We start from the raw sequence: 12,216 nt of genomic DNA, 5'->3' as shown, positions 1-12,216 counted from the left end.
AAGACGGCAGCTGCGGGAAGCTTCTCGAGATCTAAGAATGGGCCAGTTGCTGGAGAGGGAGCTCTGATGCTGACGTCTCACTGGTGGAATTCAGAATGACTGCGGGGCAGAGTGCAAAGGAGGACCCACGTGAACCACACAGGCAAAAGGAGGGGAGGTGGCAGAGCCTGACTGCAGTCAGAGGGGATGGAGGTAGCTTACTCGCCCTCAGCTTCCTTCTCTGTGAAAAGGGGAAACTAACATTTCCTACACCATGGGGTCCTTGCAGGGATGAAATAAGCTCATGTACAGAGTACTTAGAACACTGCCTGGAATAGAGTAAAGACTCAGGAAATGTCACTATTAGCATCTTTCAACCATGGCTTGCCTTACCAGTATCAGCCAAATCATGGGATTCACCATGAATGTGAAGTGCTACTTCTTGCAGTCTGTAGCAGAAACATATTTTGGCTCTGATCTCAATAATGGTTAAGGTCAAAATTAGAGCCTTTTAATTATATTATATTTAGTTATATTAAAATTGTACGAGAAATGAAGTTTCTTTTCATTTTCCTTGTCACAGAAATGCTCTTGGCACATGGGGGTTTCCTTTTATGGAATCCCCAAAACATTACAGAGACCGCTGCTCCCTGGCAGAACCGGCCATAGAAAAAGGGGCAACTGACTCACTTTATTAAAAATAATAATAGTAAAAAAAAAAAAAAAGGAAAGAAAGCAAAATGAAAAACTGCTAACCCAATCACTTCTCTGTGCTATTTTATCCTTCTATGTTTGACATATCCATAACTGAAACATTATAACAGTAGTCCTTTAGTTTTGGAAACATAACTTTGGGTGGGGTAAGCCACCTGCCTCTCAAATTCACATGCTCTTTGCATAAAAACTGCTTACTATTTTTTATTGAGTGATTTACTCTATCAGATCAAGCAAATATAAATTGGGTTAGAAATACAGCAGGCACACGCCTATCTTACAAATCTTAATACTAGGTGTCTCAGAAAAAATATGACAATAAAGGAATCTGTCGTTGCTATTATATCTATTTTTAAAAACACACTGTCACCACAATAAGCTAATACTGAGTTTTTAATCTATGAGTATTGTTTTTCACAGCTGGAAGACCAAGTGCTAGCTAGCCTGCTCATTAATTGGTTCTTCTTGCTTTCCTGGCTGCAGACAATAAAATATAGCACTGCCACTCGTACACAGCCTAGATGGATATTCTTCTCTGGGTAAAATAAGACAGAAAGCTAAATTCATATAAAGAACCTGAGATATATCATTTCGAATGCTCATTTTACCAGTTTGGAGACAACTGGAGTCTTAAAAAACATGTTCTGCATTTTCCTCCCTCTCTCCCATGCTCCTGTCATTTATAATTATTTTTCTTTAAATAATGATTCCTTATAATGATTCTTTAATTATGATCATTCTTTAAATGAAGATTATCAGAAGTCTTCAGAGAGATTCTACTGGGCCAGCAAAATATTTCCTTTTGAATTTAGATCTGAATGTCTACAGGTGGAGGAAGGACTAACTATCCTGAGACAGTGTAGTGCTTACAAATGAGTTTGTCCATAGGGTTGGCCAATGCGGGCATCTGAGTGCTAGATCCTTGCTTTAAAAAGTGATTGCACCTGGGGATGGGGTGGGATGGGGCAGGGGAAGGTGGTGGTGGCTGATCTGAGGATATAACTAGCTAAGATCCCAAACAAAGGCAGGGGAGAGAACACAACTGGGAATTCTGACAACTCTTAGGTTGAAGCAGGTGAAGAGTAACTAACTAATATAATGAAGGACAATTCATTAGTTTTGAAACAATCAATTACTGACCTCATCACCCATGTGAGACTGAAACTCGAATTTCATTGGTGGACAGAATGCGGCAGGGTACATCTCCATGAATCTCTGCTTATCGCTCCTGGGCTCCAAATTGTCAACTGCATTCTCAATAATGTCTAAACCTTCATGTCTGGAAGTTTCAAGATTATACTCTGCAGAGAGATATGTTCTCAGGGCTCTGTTCAGACTTGCATGGTAGCCAAGATCACAGCACTTAAAAAAAATAAAACAATACCATATATAAAAATTAACTCAAAATGGATCAAAGAGCTACACGTGACAGCAACAACTATAAAATTCTTAGAAGAAAACATAGGGTAAACCTTCATGATCTTGCATTAGGTATTGGTTTCTTGGATAAGGCATCAAAAGTACAAGTAAAAAAAAAAAAGAAAAAATAAATTAGATTTCATAAAATTTGAAGACTTTTGTGCTTCAAGGGCACTATCAAGTAAAAAGATAACCCACAGAATGGGAGATTTTTTGTAAGCCATGTATTTGATTTAAAAAAATTTGTATTTAGAATATATAAATAAATCCTACAACTCAATAATGAAAAGACAAATAGTGTAACTAAAAAATGAGCAATGGAATTGGACAGACATTTCCCCAAAATTATATACGAATGGTCAACAAGCACATGGAATGATGCTCAACATCATTAGTCCTCAGGGAAAAGCAAATTAAAACCACTTCACACCCACTAGTAGGGTTTTAATAAAGATGACAGATAACAGGCATTGAGGAGGATATGGGAAATTGGAATCTTTTATATGCTGCTAATGGGAATGTGAAATATTGTAGCCTCTTTGGAAAAGTCTGGCAGTTCATCAGAGAGTGAAACACAGAGTTAGCATATGACTTGGCAGTTCCATTCCTAGTAATATATACAAGGAAAATAAAAACAAATTTTCACACAAAAAAACTTGTACATGCGTGTTTATAACAGCATTATTACTAATAGCTGAAAAGCAGAAACAATCTAAATGTCCAATTAATAAGTAAACAAAATGAAATGTTATCTGGTCGTAACAAGAAGGGAGTGAGGATACATGCTACGACATGTAGGATCAACCTTGAAACTCAAAATGTTAAGTGAAAGAAACCAGCCCCCAGGGACCACACCTTGTAGGATTCCACTTATAGGAAATGTCCAGAATAGGTAAATCTATAGAGATAGAAGGTAGATTAGTGGTTGCTAGGGGATGGAGGACCTGGAGGGTGGTGACTAAGGGTTATGGGATTTCTTTTTGGAGTAATGAAAATGTTCTGTAATAGATCATGGTGATGGCTACACAAATTTGAATATGCTAAAAGCCAACTGCAGATTTTTTAATGAATGAACTATATGGTATATGAATAATATCTCAAGAAACCTGTCAAAAAATAAAAGAGGCAAAACAAAATACTGAAAGGAAATAATGAAAAAAATAGCATTTAAATTTGTTCATGCTTATTGAGACTATGATTAATTGAAATCTTTGTAGGATGTAAACACAATAACTGTGATATTTTGGATTTGTATAATTTACTGAGGACTCCATAATAATCTGTACTCTTTCAGAAGTGAGAAGAACAGGTTTGAATCTGCCAAAAAAGTTCAGGAATAATGTCTTCTTTCTTATCCTAGAAAAAAATTCATAAGAAACGACTGCCAAAGTCCTTTCACTGGAGATAGAATTTTGGGATTCTTAAATTTTCATTACCTCTTATTTGTATTTGCATTTATCTTTTTCATGTTGCATTTTAAGAGAATATAACTGAAATAATAGAACTCTGGGTACTGGTCAGTTATAAATTACTGAAAGAATTTTACATTTCTACATAGATATAATATAAATCTTTTAAAGAGGAAGTGGTCTATAAAGGTATCCCTATATTGTTCTAATGCAATTCAATCAATTCAATTTGATTCAGTTCGACCCACTAATTGGCCATCTATTAGGTACCTGGAAATTTGCTAGGCTCCAGGAATATGAAGACTGGAATACAGTAAAACACAACCTCCATTTGCAAGGAATTTGCATATAAGTTGTTCATTACTTTCCTGCTAAGACATTGTAGAGGGGCACAAAGGAAGTAATCTCAGTACAAAGGACACACCGACCAGGACAGGAACCATCAGAATGGCCTTTAAGAAGGCACAGATTCAATTCTACCCTCATCCTCCAATTTCAGAATTATTAAATTTGGGACTTTTTCTATAGAGATATTCTAAAATCTTGCTATTCAAAGTGTGGTCTGTAGACCATTAGCATCACCTAGAACTTGCTAGAAATGAAGAATCTTGGGCCTCAGCCCTGACCTCCTGAATTAGAATCTGAAGTTAAAAAAAAAAAAAAATCCATAGGTGTTTATATGCACATTAAAGTTTGAGAAGCACCACACTAAAACATCAATTAAAAAAAGATCCCACGGGGCACCTGGGTGGCTCAGTGGGTTAAGCCGCTGCCTTTGGCTCGGGTCATGATCTCAGGGTCCTGGGATCGAGTCCCGCATCGGGCTCTCTGCTCAGCAGGGAGCCTGCTTCCCTCTCTCTCTCTCTGCCTGCCTCTCTGCCTACTTGTGATCTCTGTCTGTCAAATAAATAAATAAAATCTTTAAAAAAAAAAAAAAAGATCCCCAAACCCTGTCCACTGGGAGTGCTATTTCTCAGAGTGGGCAAGAGAATCAAGGTGAGTAAGTATTATTTGATTTAAAAAAGCAGAAAGAAGCTGCCTTATCACAATTACAAATACAAGCAAAATACAATTGTGAAATGGAAGTCTCATCATTGGTACATTTTGAGTGGAATCAGCTGCACTTGCATACACAGAATAATTTCGAGTTAATTAAAAAATTTTAGGCTCAGATGAGCAAAGTCCTCTTTTATTTCATTTGCTCCTCAAAATTCATAAAGGTTCCATGTAGCCATTTTATATACGACAGAGGGCCTGAATCATTCCACCTTCCAGTAATACCTCGTCTTGTGCAAACACGAATGGGTAAAGGAAATGGCCTAGTTTCTTTGAAATGTACTTGTGCTTCAGAACACCCCACTACTCCAAAAGAAGACAGGTTTGGCTTGATAAAAATGAAGGAGATCACATAAACTGATTTATTTTATGAGTACTGGATCCCAATGGGAGTACATAGAAAATTAATACTAAGGAAAGAAACAACCTAGAGAAAAGGCCCCCCTCTAAAATGAGTCTCTTTTCAGCTTAGAAAGGAAGAAAGAGAGGAAGAACAAAGGAAAAAGGGGGGGGGGTGGAAGAAATTCAACCCTAACTACCTAATTGAAGTAGGAAAAAACACAGGCTGTTTTTATTATTCCCGGACTTAAATCACTCTGTTCTTCAAATTTCTAAGAGCTGCTTCTTTGGGGAGTAAATGTCACAGTCCCAACAGTCCTGTGCCTGCCTCCACACTCAGGTCACCCAGGTAGATTTGGTGGCACAGAACCTAACAAGGTAGCTGCTTTCCCTGGTGGTTTCCTAATAGGGTGTGGAGAAGTATGCATGTGGCTTTGTAGCCAGTCCAGGGAGCCCCCTAGGTGTCTTCTGGACTTGAATGCTATACCCCAGGTGGAGGTTTCTGTGATGAGCTTGATGGACAACTTCCATCTTTGATCCCTACAGAGCTTATCAGTCTGGAAAGCCACTTAATTAGCATGATTCTGTTACTTCTGATATGCAATGTTTTCTATGCTCTAGGTTTTTCAAGTGTCCTGGACTTTTAAAGGAAACATGAATAAAATTTTTATTCAAGGTCTCCTGGGACAGCAAGGCTATCACAGAATCGTCTTTTCTCTGAACTGGATGCTAAAATGACACTCGCTATGTTAAGATTCACGATACTTGGTTAAAAGGCCTAAAGTAATTCTATGGAGGTTATGAATTATTAATGTCAGTATGAAAGACCAGCTTCTGCACAGAGCTGAGTTATAACCCAAGTGCATTTAATGATGAAAATACATAAGAAACCAATAAGATATTTTATGAAAACAAAACAGTCCTCTTCCGAATGGATAAAAAACTGAATGGGTACATAAAATTATGGATTAAAACTGGGGAAGGAAAGAGTATTGGAAGTAGAAGGGCATTTTTTGGTTTTGTTTTGTTTTTTAATATTCTAACAGCTGCCAAGATAGATCTCACTAGGTGTTATTAGTCTAAATCGCCACAGTAAGCTAACTTCTTTAGGCGAAAGGGTTGCAAATCCTATCAAAAATAAAGATGAAATTCAGGTTTTGAGGACTGTGACAAATTCTTTGACTTGTTCCAAAGGCTGTGGGGCAGCTGAAATATTTTTGGTGGTTTTTCAGTCACATAAAAATGATCATAGTTGTTCAGGGAGATGACCTTTGTTTATTTGTTTGCATATACTCTTATGACATAAGTAGTCCTGCTGGGTAGAAGGCTGGTCCAAGATGGGAGTGAAGATGATGGGACTCCAATGGAAACAAGTCCCACATGTGCTTCCACAACAGTAATAGCCAATGCCATGTGCGGGGCAGCTGTGGAAGTGGCTGGAAGGCAGCCCCAAGCTCCATGTGACTACGGAAGTAAACAGCTGTCATGAGGATGGAAAGGGAGGGAACTCTTCTGCGGCAGTATTCCCTCTTAACTTCATCATTCCTGCCATTATCTGAGAAGCTTCCATGATCTTTTGTCCTGGGTTCCATCTCTGGCTTTACATTAAGCTTTGGCTTTGACCCTTCCAGAGCCATGGACATTGGGTAAAGACTTGATCTACCCCTTGTTTTGGGTCTCTTCTATAATAGTGCAACCCAAGCAAACAACCGCAAAAACAGCTTTCACATAACCATGGGTAGGCTTTCCAAGGGCCAGAAATAGGTAACTTCACAGCTTTTACTGCAAATGGAGAAAGCTGACTTCTTCTGAATAAATTACCTCTGTCCCTTACTATTTTCCTCTCTAGCTATTAAGTGCTTCATCTCAGAGACCACAAACTTGTTTTGTGAGAGATGGGCATCTCAAGGGACTAAACTGGATGTTTAAAATTCTACCGGCATCCTTTCTTTAGACACCTGCTCTCATGTCTGGGTTCCTGATCGTCCATGCAGAGCTAACAATTTAATTCTCACTGCTGCTTTAGTAACCACGAACCAACATTCAGCCAAACTTGTTGTGAGTTTCTTTTGTGCAACAAAACTGTCAAAATGTACACTGAAATGGATACAAAGTAGGAAACAGGAGGAGAACAGAGGTTGCATATATCCAAGCCAATGAGTAGGACTAATAATCATCTGTGGCCTAATGCTGTTCCCACTCCCTTCGGCAATCGCTTCTCTCAGAGGAGCTGCCAGCAGATGCGTTCTTCCCCAGGCCACATCTCTATAACTACTCTGAATCATGTCACAAAGGAGATGAGAGAAGAAATAAAACCAAGCCCAAACAAACAGGTTGGCTGGTAGATGCTATGGAGAAGACAGAAAAACTGGGGGTGCTGGGGGAAAGGGTGTTATTCCTTTTTATAGGGCAGCTGGGTGCAACATGAATGAAGAGAAGGGCTCTGTCTGGCAAAGCTCTAGAAGGATGTTCTACACAAAAAGTAGAAAGGCCCAAGAAATAGCTTACTGCGTCTGGGGAACGGAAAGGCCAATGTAGCCAAAACACAGTAACTAAAGGAGGAAGCTGGAACACATCACAAAGAGTGGCAGGTGGGCAGTTGACATGGGTCTTGGTGAAGAGTTTAGAGATTATTCTAAAGACAACGGTAGGCCTTTGGAGCGTTTTAAGTCGGGATTGACAGGTCTAGTTTATCTTTCTTAATAGACTGGCTGCTTGAGAAGAGAATGGATTACTGATTAGAAGGTGTTACTGGAAGTGGGGTGACATCTCGGAAAGCTAAGTACAGGCAGGAGATGGAGAGCTTTGTCTCGGAGACAGTACAAGCAGCAAGAAACAGCAAGGTCTGGGATGTTTAGGAGGTACAGATGACAGGATTGGCTAATGGGTCTCTATGTGGGAAATGAGGGAACTGGGTTTTTGCTTTGCACAAATGGGTGGAAAGGTGTGCCACTTACTGAGGTGTAAAAAATGGTTACGAAGAAGTTATGTGTATGGAAAATGAGGACAATGATGAGGGCAAATGGGTATAAAAAGTTGAGCGTATGACATATGACATGTTCGAGGTACCTATTAGACATCCAATAGGTAGAGATGTCCAGTAGGCAGTTGGACATACAAATCTAAGTCCTGGGCGATGATCAAGACAGGTGATATAAATCTAGGAGCCATCACATAGTATTTAAGGCAAGGGACCAAGAGGCGGAAAGCCAAGGATCACGCTTTGGCCACTTTCAACATTCCGAGGTCAAGCCAAGATGGAACTTAGAGGAGCTATGCTGCAGGTAGAAAGCAGATGGGTGCATTTTCATTTAACAAAAGCCCATGGCATCTCCACTGGAAGGAACTTTTAAAGCCATCTACTTCAGTCATCCAACTCATTTCAGTTTTTAAATACGCATTCAATCACAAAGGGATAAAAACTCACATAAATCAATTTCCATGATAACTCCACTATCCTAACCCATTTACCACGATCTCTCTATCATCTTCCTAATAAGAGTTCAGGCCTAATGGGGACTGCAGTATCACAATTTGGCGGGTTTTCATGGCTAAATCGAAATACCATTATGCATGGGGATAAGTCAAACTAATTAAGAAAAATCTGAACTCTGAATAAGTTGCTTTTTAATTAAACACATGTCTCTGGAGACAAAAGGATAAGGCTAAAAGCTTTAGGACAGCTGATTACTTAGATATGATAGAGTAAACACGGCATGGAATATATGATGTAATGTAATCTCAATTTCATTCTGTATAAATGGCTAATAAAATGCATGACAGACATCTTCACCACGAAAATGAGCTGCAGTAGGGGATTATTCTATAGCAGTATTCTATAACAATTACAAAGATTTATCCTTCAAACTCTAAAGTGACCTGCAAACTTTTACAGGGAGTAACTGGAAACCGTGAAACCCTACTAAAAGGACAACAAATAAAGTATTTGTACTTTATTATACTTATATTTTATACTTACATATTATACTTATATATTATACTATATATTTATTATAGTATTCATATAATAAATACTTTATTATCACTGGGCAGATGCTCTGGGACAAAGCACCAATGGAATTCTGCTGTTGAGAACTCTTTCTCTGAATGCCTTTTGAGGGCAAGTAGGTGTGGAACTGGATTGAAAGAGGCTACATTACCAGCTGTTTGAGGAATTCTAGATATAGAGAATGGTGAATTTGACTGCACAGGATTATGGGAAATAATACCTGTACTGTCCTCTTGGCAAATCAAGCATTCAGTTACAAATATTTGTTGCCTGCATGGTTTTTCTTCTGGGTTGTAAAGCTTGTAATGCATCTCGATTCTAAACAGAATTAGTTACAGCCTTTTTTGCACTTACTTTTGGAGATAATAATGATTACAGAAGTGAAACCTATGATTTATAAAACTACAATCTATTTTTCTTTATAATTATGCTTTTATTCTTCCAAATAAATTAAATTTCCTTTGGCCAATATTTGTAATACATTTCTTACAATTTGTACTTATTCTTTTTATTTTTTAAAAATATTTTATTTATTTATTTGACAAAGAGAGAGATCACAAGTAGGCAGAGAGGCAGGCAGAGGTGGGGGGGAAAGCAGGCTCCCCACAGAGCAGAGAGTCCAATGTGGGGCTTGATCCCAGGATCCTGAGACCATGACCTGAACCAAAGGCAGAGGCTTAACCCACTGAGCCACCAAGGCGTAATTATTCTTTTTAAAAAATATTTATTTATTTGAGAGAGAGAGAGAAAGCAAGAGCATGTGAGTGGGGGGAGAGGGAGAGAGAGAGAGAGAGAGAATCTTAAACAGACTCCCCACGGAGCTTCTCCCGGCTTGATCCCACAACCCTGAGACCACGACCAAGTTGAAATTAAGAGTCCAACACTCAACCGACTAAGCCACCCAGCTGCCCCAAATTCGTATTTCATCTTCAAGTGACATAATAAACATCCTTTTTTGTTGTGAAAAAAACTCTCTGTTCCACTTCCTACCTGATTTTAAATTAAGAGATTGTAACTCTACAAACTAAAATTTACCCAGGACCTTCTTGTACCTTATTAATTTGTACTCCAAAAAAGCATTTTGCTGACTGAGGTAAATTAAGGTCAGCTTTGAGTTCCAAGTTAGTATATTTCCAATTTCGTAGGATCTACACTCAAGAAGTTTTAGAATACCCAGTTTGTTGCAAGGGGCAAAAATGTTAACTATCTGATGGAGTAATCAGAGTCACATCATCCAAGCCAGTGACCAATTTTAGCATCACTACTGGTGGGTTAAGACACAGCAACATCGCCTATGCTGTGATCTGTTGCAAAGTGCTTAATTTGAACTTATCAAATCATTATATAATGTTCACTTTGTAGGAAATACAGGAAACAGAGAAACAGGCTAACTGACACGGCAAAAATTAGAGATAAATCCAGAAGCTGAAATGTTCTGAGGAACAACTGTTCCTGACTCTTCAACAAGGGACTTTGTTAGATTAAAAAAAGAGAAAAAAAAAGACTAATGGAACACATCACCCTGATGTAATGTGTGATCCTAAATTTCATCTAGTCTAGACACACTAGCTGTGAAATGTTTTTTTGGGGGGATCATAAATAGGAATATGGTCTGGCTATTAGAGGAGTTCAAAATTTTCTGAAATGGAAAGATGGGGGTCAATGATCGAAAAAAGTAGGTTAAAAAGCTGTATATAAAATATGATTTCATACTCTTCTGGTATAAAGATGTACATGTATGTGGACACAAAAAAGTCTACATGTTAACAGTGATGATCTGAGATGGTAAGAATGTGATCATGTCATTTTTGCTTATAATTTTTCCCCTAATTTTCTATAATGTACATGTACTAATTCTGTGATAATAAAAAGACTGGTTTTAAAATACAAATTCTAGGGGCCTGGGTGGTTCAGTCAAATGTCTACCTTCAGCTCAAGTCATGATCTCAGGGTTCTGGGATTGAGACCAACACGGGGCTCCCTGCTCAGTAGGAGTCTGCTTCTTCCTCTCCTTCTGCCCTCCCACCCATTCATGCTCATGCCCTTTCTCTCTCTCAAATAAATAAATACAATCTTTTAAAAAATAAGTAAATAATAAAATACAAATCCTATGGAAAGTCATATGGAAAATTCATATGACTTTTAAAAATTTTTTTGTTTTTATTTATTTATTTTACTTTTTTTTTTTTTTAAATACTAATAGATCCATTTATCACAGTCTATCCCAGGATATTTGTAAGAAAAGAGACAGATTATTGACATCAGTAGAAACCAAGGGAAATGAGAGAGGTCTCATTTTGAATTCTTATTTATATTGCTTTGATTCAGTCAAGACACATTTAGTTATCTTCCATTTCATTTCACATATAAAATGTTAAGCATTAAAAATGTCTTATTATCATATGATCTTTCTGATATGAGGAATCTGAGAGGCAGGGCACGGGGTTGGGGGGGGTAGGGAAGGAAAAAATGAAACAAGATGGGATGGGAGGGAGACAAACCATAAGAGACTCTTAATCTCACAAAACAAACTGAGGGTTGCTGGGGGGTAGTGGGGGTAGGGAAGGGTGGCTGGGTAATGGACATTGGGGAAGGTCTGTGCTATGGTGAGTGCTGTGAAGTGTGTAAACCTGACGATTCACAGACCTGTACCCCTGGGGCAAATAATACATTATATGTTAATAAAAAAATAAATAAAAATAAACAAAATTAAAACGTCTTGACTTTTTCTCATTAGAGATACAACTCTTCCCATTATTATTAGATAGCTCACTATAAAAGTGATTTTGTTAAATAAGCTCACAAAGCAAAGGATTCTAGCTGCCTTTGCAAAATAATCAGTCTTTCTTTTTCACAAGGAAGGGTCAAGCTTAATGGTTTTTAGGATCACCACTATATATGCAAATTACATTCCCACAAAGTAAGCAGCCATTTTAGAAGGTGCACATTCACCGCCTTAAAAGTGAATTAATGAATGCATAATTTTTACTAAGTGAGGATTCAATTTCAGTTGAATATGACAACAAACCCATTTCTTTTAAAATTCATAATGAAGTATTATTTGAGAATTACTCCCATTTTAAATTTAAGGCTGATCTTTTAAAAGTCCATCCTTTCTTAAAATTGAAAATTACTTTGTACATTTAAGCATTATTTATTTACATCATAGTTAGTTAGATTTGGAGGTTAAAAAGTCTGAGTATGAGGCCCACTGCTTACTAGCTGTGTGACCCTGGACAAACTATCCAGCCTATATAAGCCTCAGTTCTTTAATCAAGTGTAGAAAATAGC

The 12,216-nt window shown here is 37.9% G+C and overlaps 1 protein-coding gene across 3 annotated transcripts in view; it reads right to left on the bottom strand.

Annotated features, from left to right (window-relative positions):
* The window catches only part of SRGAP1 (SLIT-ROBO Rho GTPase activating protein 1), a 272,898-nt gene that overhangs the window by 67,972 nt on the left and 192,710 nt on the right, over positions 1-12,216 (bottom strand). For all 3 annotated transcript variants that reach the window (XR_009356614.1, XM_059184738.1, XM_059184740.1), the window contains exon 7: positions 1,834-2,055. Coding sequence is in view for 2 of the 3 variants with exons in the window: in XM_059184738.1 (XP_059040721.1) it covers positions 1,834-2,055 (222 nt within the window). In the remaining variant the exon portion in view is untranslated. The remainder of the gene's footprint in view (positions 1-1,833; positions 2,056-12,216) is intronic.

Source organism: Mustela lutreola, chromosome 8 (assembly GCF_030435805.1).
Source record: "Mustela lutreola isolate mMusLut2 chromosome 8, mMusLut2.pri, whole genome shotgun sequence".
In the NCBI taxonomy this organism is placed as follows: Eukaryota; Metazoa; Chordata; class Mammalia; order Carnivora; family Mustelidae; genus Mustela; species Mustela lutreola.
This window is presented reverse-complemented; position numbering and strand designations above follow the sequence as displayed.